This window comes from Sander vitreus, unplaced genomic scaffold, assembly GCF_031162955.1.
Source record: "Sander vitreus isolate 19-12246 unplaced genomic scaffold, sanVit1 ctg354_0, whole genome shotgun sequence".
In the NCBI taxonomy this organism is placed as follows: domain Eukaryota; kingdom Metazoa; phylum Chordata; class Actinopteri; order Perciformes; family Percidae; genus Sander; species Sander vitreus.
In genome coordinates, this window is record NW_027595489.1 from 24,607 (window position 1) to 39,595 (window position 14,989).

The 14,989-nt window shown below is 40.5% G+C and overlaps 1 protein-coding gene across 2 annotated transcripts; it reads right to left on the reverse strand.

Annotated features, from left to right (window-relative positions):
• Window positions 1–6,408: 6,408 nt before the first annotated feature.
• Window positions 6,409–13,585, reverse strand: LOC144513841 (uncharacterized). 2 transcript variants are annotated; one of them, XM_078245037.1, is made up of 5 exons: window positions 13,295–13,585; window positions 12,381–12,448; window positions 10,801–11,606; window positions 9,523–9,692; window positions 6,409–8,264 (listed from the first exon to the last, which is right to left on the reverse strand). In XM_078245037.1, the coding sequence occupies exons 3-5, from the start codon at window positions 11,536–11,538 to the stop codon at window positions 6,911–6,913; spliced, it is 2,262 nt and encodes a 753-aa protein (XP_078101163.1). In that variant the 5' UTR covers window positions 11,539–11,606; window positions 12,381–12,448; window positions 13,295–13,585; the 3' UTR covers window positions 6,409–6,910. The 2 variants fall into 2 exon arrangements, with proteins under 2 accessions (XP_078101163.1, XP_078101162.1); XM_078245036.1 differs by lacking the exon at window positions 12,381–12,448.
• Between the last annotated feature and the right edge of the window lie 1,404 nt (window positions 13,586–14,989).

Genomic DNA, 14,989 nt, shown 5'->3' on the forward strand with positions numbered 1-14,989 from the left:
ATTCTCGTCTCCTCCTTCATTTTACAGTCCAATGGTGCTAGAACGCTCCGTGTCAAACCTCAATATGGAATGGATTAATCCGCGTTATTTTATAACGCGTTAAAAAATTATCAGATTAATGAATTGAAATTAACGTGTTATTTTGACAGCCCTAATATATATATAGCATGTTTTATACCGTTTTATTAATTTATTAATCTTGTTAATTTTTTTATTATTGTATATATTGTTGGCACATTTATGTATATAGTGTATATTTATTTTAAGTTCTGATAACCTATACTGTCATATTTTGTGCAGAATTGTGTTCATTGTGGAGATTGTTCAACTTAAAAAGTGTTTCCTGTTGTAATGAATGTTGTAAGAACTGCCACTGCTATCGGTCATAAACCAAGTTTGATATTAGTAATCAGAGGTGCAGTGCTACTCGCTCCTCTGTGCTTCCGTTAGAGCAGTCGCCCATTCATAATCCCATAACCACGGTGTCTGTCCCCCGACTGAGATCGATTGAATCAAAGGTAAACAAAAGAGGGGCTATCCTTAAGCATTAGGATAATGCATTAGCCTTTTAGCATTAGGTTTGCTGAGAATGTGGACTGTTTTAAGAAACAAGTGAAGACTCCCTTGTTCAGGTTAGCTTTTGGGTAGCTTATGTCTTTTATTAATTTGATAATTGTTTCTGTTGTATTTGTATTTTATTCTATTGATTATTTTTACCATGTTTTTATTGTCTATGCACATTGTAAAGCACTTTGTGACCTTGTCTGTGAAAAGCACTGTATAAATAAAATGTACTTACTTACTTACTTCTAAAGCAATATTAGTCAACAAATTGATATCAGATAACCAAATTGATCTATTCCGTCTTACTGAAACCTGGCTGGGCCATGAAGAATATGTTAGTCTAAATGAAGCCACTCCTCCCAGTCATATTAATACTCAAATTCCTCGAGGCTCAGGCCGAGGAGGGGGGGTTGCAGCCATATTTGACTCAAACCTGGTAATTAATCCTAAACCTAAACTTAATTATAACTCGTTTGAAAGTCTTGTTCTTAATCTTCAACATCCAACATGGAAAACATTACAGCCAATTATATTTTTTGTTGTTTACCGAGAGCAAGGCCCGTATTCTGAATTTTTATCTGAAAAGTTTTTGTCATGTGTAGTCCTAAAATCAGATAAAATAATTATTGTAGATGATTTTAATATCCATGTGGACGTTGACAGCAATAGCCTTAGTACTGCCTTCAGCTCACTACTAGATTCAATTGGTTTCAGTCAGAGTGTGCATAAGGCCACTCACTGTTTTAACCACACACTCGACCTTGTGTTGTCATATGGCATCAAAATTGAAGATTTAATAGTATTTCCACAGAATTCCTTATTATCAGACCATTTTTTAATAACTATATATGAAATTAAATAAAACCTTCTACACTAGATGCCTATCTGACAGTGCTATAGCTAAATTTAAGGAAAATATTCCAACAGCCTTTAACTCAATGTCATGCTTTAATATAACAGAGGACCTTTATGTTAACTTTAGTCCCTCCCAAATTGATCATTTTGTAGACGCTGCTACGGCCTGCCTACAGACGACTTTAGACTCTGTTGCTCCCCTCAAAAAGAAGATGATGAAGCAAAGGAAACTAGCACCTTGGTATAACTCCCAAACTCGCATTAAAACAAATCTCACGAAAACTTGAAAGTAAATGGCGTTCCTCCAAACTGGAAGAATCTCGTTTAGTTTGGCAAGACAGTCTGAAAACATATAGGAAGGCCTTCAGAAATGCCAGATCAGACTATTACTCATCATTGATAGAAGAAAATAAGAACAACCCAAGGTTTCTTTTCAGCACTGTAGCCAGGCTGACTGACAGCCACAGCTCTACTGAGCCATCTATTCCTATAGCTCTGAGTAGTGACGACTTCATGAGTTTCTTTAATGATGAAATTATAACAATTAGAGATAAAATTCATCACCTTTTGCCCTCAACTTCCAATGGTTCATTAAACACAGGACTACTAGAAAGAACGACAGGACCTGACACAATCTTAGACTGTAGAAGTCCAACAACAACATAAATGTGTGGCACTTGTAGGTCGCTTTGCTTTCTCTTTTCTGTCCAGTTCATCCCAAACCAGCTCAATGGGGTCTAAGTCTGGTGACTGTGCTGGCCGCTCCATGTTTTTAAGCTTACTATCTTGTTCTTTTTTGCTAAGGTAGTTCTGGAATAGCTTGGACTTATGTTTTGGGTCATTATCTTGCTGTAGGATGAACCCCTGACCAACTATGCGCATTTCAGTTCAGTTCAGGGTGCCTTTCACTCTGTACAAATCACCGACCGTGGATCCAGCAAAACAGCCCCAGACCATCATGCTTCCTCCTCCATGTTTGACAGTTGATGTCACACACTGAGGAACCATCCTTTCGCCTACTCGACGGCGTACAAAAATCCTGCGTGATGAACCGAAGATTTCAAATTTTGATTCATCAGTCCATAGCACCTTCTTCCAGTCTTCAGTAGTCCATTGGCAATGTTTCTTGGCCCAGGCAAGCCTCTTTTTCTTATTCTGACGTCTTAGCAATGGCTTTCTTGCTGCAGCTAGACCTATCAAACCTGCAGCTCGAAGTCTTCTCTTTACAGTTGAAACTGAGACTTGCTTATTACGACTACTATTAAGCTGTGCTTGAAGCTGTTGCCCTGTGAGCCGCCTATCATGCAAGCTGTTGACTCTTAGAAACCTGTCTTCTGATTCTGTTGTGGCTTTGGGTCTGCCAGACCTCTTCCTGTCAGAGCTTCCCCCAGTTTCTAAGTGCGTTTTGATGGTGAAGAATACTGTACTCACTGACACCTTGGCTTTCTTCGCAATTTCACTGTAGGAACTTTTTAAAAAGGGGGACCAGAGGGTGTGTGCCAATAACAGGGGTATCACACTTCTCAGCCTCCCCGGTAAAATCTACTCCAAGGTGCTGGAAAGGAGGGTTCGGTCGATAGTCAAACCTCAGGTTGAAGAGGAACAATGCGGATTCCGTCCTGGTCGTGGAACAACGGACCAGATCTTTACTCTCGCAAGGATCCTGGAGGGAGCCTGGGAGTATGCCCAACCGGTCTACATGTGTGTTGTGGATCTGGAGAAGGTGTATGACTGGGTGTCCCAGGAGATATTATGGGAGGTGCTGCGGGAGTACGGGGTGAGGGGGTCCCTTCTCAGGGCCATCCATTCTCTGCATGACCAAAGCGAGAGCTGCGTCCGGGTTCTCGGCAGTAAGTCAGACTCGTTTCAGGTGAGAGTTGGCCTCCACCAGGGCTGCGCTTTGTCACCAATCCTGTTTGTAGTATTTATGGACAGGATATCGAGGCGTAGTCAGGGTGGAGAGGGGTTGCAGTTCGGTGGGCTGGGGATCTCATCGCTGCTTTTTGCAGATGATGTGGTCCTGATGGCATCATCGGCCTGTGACCTTCAGCACTCACTGGATCGGTTCGCAGCCGAGTGTGAAGGGGCTGGGATGAGGATCAGCACCTCTAAATTGGAGGCCATGGTTCTCAGCAGGAAACCGATGGAGTGACTTCTCCAGGTAGGGAATGAGTCCTTACCCCAAGTGAAGGAGTTCAAGTACCTTGGGGTCTTGTTCGCGAGTGAGGGGACAGTGGAGCGGGAGATTGGTCGGAGAATCGGCGCAGAGGGTGCGGTATTACATTCAATTTATCGCACCGTTGTGACGAAAAGAGAGCTGAGCCAGAAGGCAAAGCTCTCAATCTACCGGTCAGTTTTTGTTCCTACCCTCACCTATGGTGATGAAGGCTGGGTCATGACCGAAAGAACAAGATCCAGGGTACAAGCGGCCGAAATGGGTTTCCTCAGGAGGGTAGCTGGCGTCTCCCTTAGAGATAGGGTGAGAAGCTCAGTTATCCGTGAGGAGCTCGGAGTAGAGCTGCTGCTCCTTCGCGTCGAAAGGAGCCAGTTGAGGTGGTTCGGGCATCTGGTAAGGATGCCCCCTGGGCGCCTCCCTAGGGAGGTGTTCCAGGCACGTCCAGCTGGGAGGAGGCCTCGGGGGAGACCCAGGACTTGGTGGAGGGATTATATCTCCAACCTGGCTTGGGAACGCCTTGGGATCCCCCAGTCGGAGCTGGTTAATGTGGCTCGGGAAAGGGAAGTTTGGGGTCCCCTGCTGGAGCTGATACCCCCGCGACCTGATACCGGATAAGCGGATGAAGATGGATGGATGGATGGATGTTCATCTCCAATTAGATCCCAAGTAGCAGGAAACACAAATCTACGAAGTCTTTTTCAGTCAACACCTGTTGGTCAGCATATACTGACTACAGTGGAGCTGTTGGACTAACGTTACTGGAGACAAGCCACAGTGTGTTCGCTACGTTTGAAGCTCCAAATTCTCCAAAAGGCTTAATTCCCCCATCCCTACTTCTCAGTTTTATGTTTATATTTCGCTCTCTACTGTACTAACTGTAGTTTTTAGTCTCCTGTATATTGGCCCTTGGCAACAAAAACACGGTGAAGGTTTTGATTTTGTATATTTGAATCAAATATTAAGTTAATAACATTCTAATCCATTATATTTGTACTGCCAGTCTTCCTGTTTGATGGTCTGTAAATTAATCTGACAGACTGATCTCTGCTGCCCTTTGGTGTTTAAGCAGCAGATGACACTCAATGTCAGGAACCCAATGAAGTTGTGATTACAATAATTACTCTAAATCATGTTTAATATTCACACTATAAATCATTACACACTTGTGTCAGTTCTTTGTATCATTGCTAGTTCATTTGGCAACTGGACATTTTGAGAAAATTAAGAGAAAGGCAAATGTTTTTGACCTATTTTCCAATGAAAAGTTTCAGTGTGAACAGCATTCAAAGTAAATTTTAGAATTCATACAGCAAAGTGTGCACAAAGTAAAGTAGAACAATATGAAGTAATATATCAGAAACAAAAATCCTTCAGAGTGAATTAGGTAACTAGAACTATGGCAACACTGCTCCATAGTTCAAACACAAAATTAAATATCTACTTATAACTATTTACTCTTTTCTTATGCATAAAGGACACTCTCGAGGACCAGCAGGTAAATATTTTAGACAGACAGGACAGGTGGTTTGAAGGAGTTGTCGAGGAAGGCATTAACACTCAGATAGAGAAACCGTCGCTTAACAGGGAGGAGGTCTGCAACATTAATAATAATGCTGTCCTTTCATCTCGAAACTAAGCAGTAACACTTTATAATAATGGTACATGAATTATCATGAATCCATGCATGTAGTAATTCACGACCTATCAGTAATGTACAAGGATTCATGTTCATTCATGTATCTCATGCACGACTTAATGCAGAAACAATACGTTAATGAATGCATTAAGGTGTTTCAATCATCATGATTTCTGATTTATTAATGATGTTCATATCTTCTTCTAAGGTACATCTGTAGTTAAAGAGACAGGCTAAAGAAACTGAATAGTAGTGGTGTTATCATGACTAACTAAACATTACTTCATCATGTTTGTGGTTCATCTTTAACGTTGATAATAAGGTATGATTAATGGTGGCACATGCAGCAATCATCTGTGCCCCCTCAAACCAAAAATTATCAAGACATTTCGAAGTTAGTAAAAAGTAAAGTAGTAAAGTAATTAAGTAATATTTAGTTAATTATGATTACAACACTATCCCGTTTCTTTAGCCTGTCACTTTAACTACATATACCAATGGAGAAGACATGAACATCATTATTATTACATTATAAATTCCTTAACTGATGCATTAATTAAGGTTTGGTTCCTGCATTAAGTCGTGCATGAGATACTATTAATCCATGTACTTTACTGATAGTTCATGAAGTACTACATGAATGAATTCATGATAATTAATGTCCCCATTTTATAAACAAATGCTCACATTTGGCCTTATGTGAGAACGCCAACAATGGTCGTTCAGACTTGGCCTCAAAGGTCTCAGACAATCATTACGACTGTCGTTACAACAGCCAGAAACACTAACAAACTTTATCTAGACAATGACCCTATACAGCTTTAATAGCTGGATTTCCCTACCGTTCAGTCAGATCTTAAGAAGTCTCTTGGATCACACACAAAACATCTTTGATGCACCTTTAACCAAGTCCTCTTGCACTTTTAACCTTACTTTAATATTAGCTAGACTACTTTCATTTAACACTCATCACCCTGAGGCCATTTTTACAATTTCTTGTCCGTCTGGTTTTATTTTCTAAAAAAGCTTGTAAAACATCAACCCTGTTGTCTCTAGTCAATCAATGTAAATCATTTTTTTCAGGAAAACTGGGCTATGGCATATTTGTGCTGTAGTGAGGTCACTTGAATGCAAAAAAAGGTTGTATGACCTTAAAGACAAATAAATAAATTAAATGGAAAATTAATCTCACATATATTTATTGATATCACACACAGAGCAATACAAGCTGAGCCAATCTCCTGTCTGAATCAGTTCCCATATGTCTTGGGTGTCAAACTGTGAAGAAATAAACATAACTTATACAGTTGACGAAATATATAAATCTTTTCAAAAAAAGTCCAGATGCTTTTGCCAATAATCAAAATAATAACGTCATATTTATTGATATCACACACACAGCAATGCTACACAAGCATTTGTGTTGTCTAAACACTTCTCCTATATATTTGGAGTCATCCAGTGCAAAAATAAACATAATGAACATTATAACTCATATAAAGGACAAACTATTTACATTTCTTCAAAAAAGGCCCAAATGTATCCCAAATCTCTCTGTAGAACGGTAATAGACCGGAGTTCTCTCTTACGGCTCTACCAATTCTAAACTAAACTATTTAAAGCCAAATTTGCAATAATACCGTTGAAGTTGGCCTATTTTTCTAAAGCTGATAAACTTTCTATTCCTCCTTTTTGAATCGTTTCACCTGATCGTCCTGTTCCATGTTTTTTTTGGTTTTCTCCCTCGTATCTTTTGACACTGGCCTTGCGCTGAAATAAACTGTGTAATGATCTGATATTCCATTGTCCAAGACAAAGAGATCAAAGATGTCAACATTTCTGGTGATCACCAGATCCAGAGAGTGACCTGCCCGGTGTGTTGGTTCCTGTACATGCTGGTCCAGATTGTTAATCAACAAAAGCCAATCAAACTCATCAGTAGAGCGCCTGTTTTCAACATCAACCCAGATATTGAAATCACCGGTCACAATGATGCTGTTGTAGTTGAGAAGTATGAGACGGTCCAACAGTGTTTGAAACTCATCCAGGAATGCGCGGAATTGGGTCAAGTTGTACCCTGGTCTGTGATACACATTAATAATGAGGACAGGTTCGTCCCATTCCTCATGTTGCAGAACTGCTGCAACAAATTCAAAGGTCGTTATGAAGTTAAAATGAATTTGTTCACTCTGCAATGCCTGTGTGAACTGAATCGCTGTCCCTCCCCCTCTACTAGCTCTCGCCTGATAATAAAAATTGAAATTTGATGGCGAGGCCTCCCGGAGGACTCTGACTCCGGTGTCTTCTCTTAGGTAAGTCTCTGTTGAGAGAAAGACGTCCAGATTGCTTTGTGTTATGAGCTCTAAGATTCTGGATGTTTTGTTATTCATAGACCAAAGATTGAGCAACGCCACTCTTATTGCTGCAGGTGGTGTTTGGTTGTTCTCAAGCTCGTGATTGCTTTCCACGACAGTGCTGCTGTTACTTCTCTGATCCTGGCACCATTCCAACACTTCTTTACTCTCTTCTCTTTCTTCACTTTGAGTCTTCTTTTGATGACGCTTTGTCTGCTTGCTTTCATCATCTTCTGTCTCTTCCTCACCATCACTCTCCTCTTCCTCCTGATCACTCCCTTCCTCCTCACCATCACTCTCCTCTTCCTCCTGATCACTCCCTTCCTCCTCACCATCACTCTCCTCTTCCTCCTGATCACTCCCTTCCTCCTCACCATCACTCTCCTCTTCCTCCTGATCACTCCCTTCCTCCTCACCATCACTCTCCTCTTCCTCCTGATCACTCCCTTCCTCCTCACCATCACTCTCCTCTTCCTCCTGATCACTCCCTTCCTCCTCACCATCACTCTCCTCTTCCTCCTGATAGCTCTCCTTATCCTCACTATCAATGTCCTCTTCTTCCTGATCGCTCCCTTCATCCTCACCATCACTCTCCTCTTCCTCTGGCTTTTCTGTACAGTCTTGAGTCTTGTTTTCTTCGTGTTCTTGTTGACTTTTAGCGATGTCATCAAACATCTTCCTGTGAATGAAACAAGTGAACTCGCAGTTAGAATCATACAAAAACAAACAAAAAGATGGTCAGTAAACAAATGTTTACAATGAAATGACATCTCGGTAAAAGAATTAGGAAGAACTTTTGTGAAATGTTGCTGGCTAGCATGATGTTGGCTCTAACTGAATTTGACTAAGCAATTGTGTGATCTGGTCGTAGGTCACAGTCGTGGATGTATTAAGAGAACTGGATACAGCGTTCGGCGCAAAGCCCCGTTCATTCCAATGACAGTTGCATAAAAGTGCATTAAGCAGACATGGAGCTCGAAAAATACCCTGATCGTCCACGTTGACTGGCCCTTGACATCAAACACATGCACACTAGCGACAGTTTGAGTTGTCGTAGCAACATGCTCATTCAGGAGCTTCTCTCTAGTGGAAAACGAGTAGCTAGACACGTTCATTGTCTTAAATATTCACTACAAAAAAACGTTTTCATTGTTTAATGCTTATCATATAAACCATGGATGTATTAAGAGAACCAAGGAGATGTAATCATTATGTTGTGCTACTAGCTAACTGTAGCCCCGGCAGTTTGGGAACAGAGACGTTTATTATGTTACATCCACGTTACAGGCTTTAAAGCATAGCATCCTCTGATGTATTATAAGTTAATACACATGATGAATTAAAGCCATATTGACATTATTACAGCTACAGGAATTTAGGAGAACCGTCATATGAGCCTGCAGTGCAGGGTGGCTAAGTCCTGCGGGGCAGCTCGCGTTCATTCATTATGCCGTGATGCTAACTAATGCTAACGTTACCTACTAGCCCCAATACGGTTGTTAATAATGTAACATCCACGTTACAGTCTTTACAGCAAACAGTGCTCGGATGTGTCGTACAGGATCTCAGGAGAAAAAAAAAAAAGACTCACCATCTAAAATCTGAAGTTGCACTTCACCTTTATGGGACTTAAGTGAACTGGCTCTACTGAAAGTAAATAATCTGGCCCAATTTGATCCTACAGTGTTGCTAGTGTGCACTGGCTTTTTGAGCATTACAAATAAGATGCAAAATGATCAAAAGGGTCACTGTTAGACCTCCATGACAGTTAAGTTTAGGCACCAAAATCGACGGGTAAGGTTTAGGTTAAAATACCAATTTGCTTAAGTAGTACTTCCAGGACAGGAACTTCTGTCCCGTGGGTGAAATTCCTTTGTTTTGGATTAACTGGGTGAGGAATCACTTTAATACACTTTAGTAAACTGACAACTTCATACTTCATGTCGTCAAACTGTCCCCTCAGTATCCGGGTCATCTTTAGAATAGCGTCGGCTGTATCTCTCAGTGATTGGCTCGCTTCAGTCACATGATTCTTCTTGATCTGCTCTTTCCAGTTGTCAATCGCCTCAGGAAGTGCAAACGCCATTCCAACAGCTCCTCCCACAACCTGATCATGAATACGGATCAATACATGATTAATGTTCAATATTATCAGACTGTCAGCTCCAAGGAAAATACATAAACGCACAATACATGAACATTTATCTAAACTGTCAATTCAGTAAATCACTGATTGCCAATCATGAAAACAGAATTGTGACATACAGTCATGTGAACAAATTAGGACACCCATGCTAAATTTGACTAAAAAGAGGAAAAAAAAAAAAAAAAAATCTGATCTTAATGCCTTAATTAAAAAAATGAGGAAAAATCCAATCTTTAAGGACACCAATTTTGTTTGTGAATGAATAATATATCGTAAATAAATAAATGTTCTTCCTTTAAATACAGGGGGCATTAGTCAGTACACCCCTATGTTAAATTCCCATAGAGGCAGGCAGACTTTTATTTTGAAAGGCCAGTTATTTCATGGATCCAGGATACTATGATCCTGATACAGTTCGCTTGGCCCCCCCATCATCACATACCCTTCACCATACCCCCCCATCATCACATACCCTTCACCATACCCCCACATCATCACATACCCTTCACCATACCCCCCCATCATCACATACCCTTCACCATACCCCCACATCATCACATACCCTTCACCATACCCCCCATCATCACATACCCTTCACCATACCCCCCCATCATCACATACCCTTCACCATACCCCCCCATCATCACATACCCTTCACCATACCTAGAGATTAACATGGTTGTATTTCAGTTAGTCTAACAGCTGTTTGATTTGCATTGAGAGATGATTTCATGGAAAGTACCCCATGTTAATCTCTAGGTATGGTGAAGGGTATGTGATGATGGGGGGGTATGGTGAAGGGACTTATTTTAAGGAAGAACATTTATTTATTTACGATACATTATTCATTCACAAAGAAAATTGGTGTCCTTAAAGATTGGATTTTTCCTCATTTTTTTAATTAAGGCATTAAGATCAATTTCCAAAAGATGATTTTTTTTATTCCTCTTTTTAAGTCAACTTTAGCATGGGTGTCCTAATTTGTTCACATGACTGTAGTTATATGTGGATGTTTTTTTCTGATTTACTGTTAATTTATGTAGAAATACATGTCTCTACGGAATCTTACCTTGGCTCCTCCTTTAAGGGCTGTTTTAAATGCAGTTGTAGACAGTAGTTTGATGAGTTCTCTCGATCCTTTAGCAAACAAAAACTTTAATTTTTTCCCACTAACTTCAACTGTGAAAAATGCTAAAATTCCAAAAAATCCAACCATCACTGGAGTATTGAAGTAGACCCAGTCGACACTCTTGTATCTTGGTCCATCGAAGAAAAACTGTGGCTCATCATCAAGCATGCGGAAGTTGATCTTCCGATCCAGTCCACTCCGTCTGGCCATGGCTTTCAGGATTTCAGTCGTGATGTGTCGGTCCAGATCATCTGGGTCTGCGAAGGAACTCACCTCCCTCCTCTCCGCCTTCAGTTGCTGGAACAGTTTTTGTATTTTTTCTGCAATTTCATTGCTCTTCTGTTCTGTGTTCTGCGCCTCTTTCATGGTGTCATTGGATAAGAAGTGCTCTGTGATTTTAGTCACTACAGATACAGCGAAGCCTGTACCTGAATACGCTGCTCCTAACAAACCTAAAAATGGAGCAGCTGCTCCAGCGGTCAACACAGTGGCCACGCCGGCACCGATCAGACATGCAGCTCCTGCCACTGCCACTGTGCTGCCAACACATTCACTGGCATTGCATTTCTCTCTGAGTGACTCCAGCTCCTGGGCCAGTTTCTTCAGCTGCTCTGCACAGCGCTCCCTCTGCTCGATCCAGGAGAACATCTGCTCCAGCAGCTGGTCGGCGATGGCCATGATGGAGGTCTCTGTGTCTTCCTGATCCTCGCACCAGAGAGCAGAAAACTGCAGCAGAGAGATCAAGTCTGAAAGAACAAAGTCAGAGCACAGGAGCGTTTCATAAGTTATACGTCCTCATATCTAAATCAGAGAAGGTAACGTCGCGGTGTTAAACACATCTTTAACATTGTGAAACGGTTAGGTTTACGCAGAAAAACTAGGTGATGATGGGGGGGGTATGGTGAAGGGTATGTGATGATGGGGGGTATGTTGAAGGGTATGTGATGATGGGGGGTATGGTGAAGGGTATGTGATGATGGGGGGTATGATGAAGGGTATGTGATGATGTGGGGGTATGGTGAAGGGTATGTGATGATGTGGGGGGGTATGGTGAAGGGTATGTGATGATGGGGGGTATGATGAAGGGTATGTGATGATGGGGGGGTATGGTGAAGGGTATGTGATGATGTGGGGGCCAAGGGAACTGTATCAGGATCATAGTATCCTGGATCCATGAAATAACTGGCCTTTCAAAATAAAAGTCTGCCTGCCTCTATGGGAATTTAACATAGGGCTGTACTGACTTATGCCCCCTGTATTTTAAGGAAGAACATTTATTTATTTACGATACATTATTCATTCACAAAGAAAATTGGTGTCCTTAAAGGTTGAATTTTTCCTAATTTTTTTAATTAAGGCATTAAGATCAATTTCCAAAAGATGATTTTTTTTATTCCTCTTTTTAAGTCAACTTTAGCATGGGTGTCCTAATTTGTTCACATGACTGTAGTTATATGTGGATGTTTTTTTCTGATTTACTGTTAATTTATGTAGAAATACATGTCTCTACGGAATCTTACCTTGGCTCCTCCTTTAAGGGCTGTTTTAAATGCAGTTGTAGACAGTAGTTTGATGAGTTCTCTCGATCCTTTAGCAAACAAAAAGTTTTTCATCTTTAACATTGTGAAACGGTTAGGTTTACGCAGAAAAACTAGGTGGAGATTATATCACAGCTAAGGAGCATTGTTCTTCCTGACCTGACATATAATCACAACATACCACAGCATGTCGTGAGCTATTGCTTAAATCTCACTAACACTGGTTTAAATGAAGAGTCAGAGCTGAAGTCTGAAGTCCATTCAATTGTATTTAAAATGTTAAATCATGAGTTATTTCAGGACACTGTACAGATAAAGTAGGTCTAGACCACACTCTGAAGTCTTCTGTTTTTTTTGTGGCGACTTAATGTCTGGATCACTATCAGCTCAGAAACTGAACTATAAACATAGTTTCTCCCCAGTCTAGTCTTGGTGTAAACAGGAAGGGTTACATAACACACTGTTAATAAAGCAGAGCTGCTAAGTCTTCTTACACTTTTCTCTGTGATTGTTTAAACTGTCAAGAGTTCCTTTTAGTCATTTTATTGAGCTTTAAACATTTCTATAGACATGGGGTTACATGTTTGTTGAGCCACAGAAAAGGCAAATGAACATTATCTCAAGTGATGACTGATTAACCAAAATAAAGTTCCCAAGCAGACACAACAGTACAAATAGGAATGTCATCTGTAAGGATGTTAGACTGTTTTTTTATGACAAACAGTCTTTAGTTGTTTAAACATAAAAGATCCAGAGTGACAATCCATTAACTCCTCTGCATTAAAAATGCAGAAGTGTGTTCAGACTGTCAAATCATAAGGTTTATAAAGTATACACTATGATATTTACATAAAGATCTGCAGCATGAGAAGCAAAAAAGAAAAATAGTTTCTTACTTGTTTCTGATAGTCCTGTTGATGGTTGTTGTTGGTTGTTGGTTGAAAAGCTGGTGGACGTTCAGGCTCTGTGTTTGTACTTCTGTCTGCAGCAGAGTTTTATTTCTGGGCGTTAACCTGCAGCTCAGTTTCTGTAAGTCATGTGACTTATAGACAATCAGCAGCTGCAGACGGAGTCCTGGATAGACTCACATTATCTGCACTCACATAAGCCCAAACCCTCATTATAGCAATATCATGTATAAACCAACACAGGCTCATCTGATCCTATCTTAATTCCAACATATGAAACAATGTTTTTGCCATTTTTTTGTTTCCTAGGGTGGTCCCGTCCTACTCTGCCTCTGATTGGATGAGTTAGGTTTAGGCATGAGGAGTGGGATTGGTTAGGGTTAGGGTTAACAACAGGGCTAGCCAATCAGATGCAGAGTAATGCTGAGTGGGGCGGGACATCCTTCAACATCCTAGGGAAACATACTCTTGTCCCAGTGAAGTAGGTGTAGGTGTCTCAAACTTCAGACCAAGGACCACTTACCCAATAAAAAAACCTTACAGACCACCTAACTGCCTAAATATCCCCCAGAACAATAGGCCAGTCAAATTCTATTAAAAATGACATGACAGTTTCACAAAAAGCTTACTCTACTCTGCTTCATTGCTGAGGTCCGACAACACAGACTAAACAGCTGATTTAAAGTTTGAATTAACATACAACTTTATTCAATATTGAGAACAACACATCTAAGACCAACAGAAGTTCTGAGGCCATTTCTATGTCCCGAACGTTGGACTTTTAGGGAAAAGTACAACATACTGTTGTAAATAAGAAGGATCATTTAAATGTTGTAATATGTTGAAGCCGGTGACTGTGTCTTCTAGCATTTAGAGATGGCCATTTAAGTGCATCATACGTTGTAAAGTGAAGAGTGAACAAAGAACATCCAAGTACAAATCTGCAGTCTGGTATAGTGTATGATGTGTTAAGTGGAACAAGCTTAAGTATGTGTGTGTGTGTGTGTGTGTGTGTGCGTGTGTTTGTGTATATTTATATATTTATATATCTGTGTGTGTGTGGCTCAGGTTTGACTCCGACCTGCAGCCCTTTGCTGTATGTAATCCCCCCCCCTCTCTTTCCCATTTTCATGTCTTCAGCTGTCCTGTCAATGAAGGCCTAAAAATGCCCAAAAAATAATCTTTAAAAAAATAAAAAGATATTCAGTTTCCTGTCACAGAGGAGAGAAGAAACTAGAACATTTAACAGGCTGACATCACACAAGTTTACCTGCTTTTACATAAAAAATAACTTTAAGAAGATTCATTTAATAGTTGACAACTAATCTAAATCATCTTAGAACCACAGTCTCCAGTTGTTTTTATTATGACAGAGGCTGCACCAGCCAGTGATCCTCACAGACTTGATGTCGGTCCTGAAGGGTGTCATGAACCCAACGTCAACGTCTTCTCCTGAAATACAATAAAGCAGCAGCAAACGCAACAACAAGCAGGAATGCAATTCATTAACACCGATCTGACCAATTGCACTATGCAAATGCACAATGCATTTCACTTCAAATCAACGCCAGTTATTGTAATACAGGCCACACAAAAACTAACAACAGCTGATAACAGCTAATTTTTTTTTTTTTTCAGACCAAATGTGGTTATAAAAATTCTTTCATATGTCATTATAAAAGG

Excerpts from the sequence above, each read along its gene's own strand:
- LOC144513841 (XM_078245036.1), bottom strand. The coding sequence starts at position 11,538 with ATGGCCATCGCCGACCAGCTGCTGGAGCAGATGTTCTCCTGGATCGAG. Across the intron at positions 9,693-10,800 it reads CCCTTAAAGGAGGAGCCAAG|GTTGTGGGAGGAGCTGTTGG; the intron begins GTAAGATTCCGT and ends ATTCATGATCAG. Across the intron at positions 8,265-9,522 it reads GGACAGTTTGACGACATGAA|GAAGATGTTTGATGACATCG; the intron begins GTATGAAGTTGT and ends TTTCATTCACAG.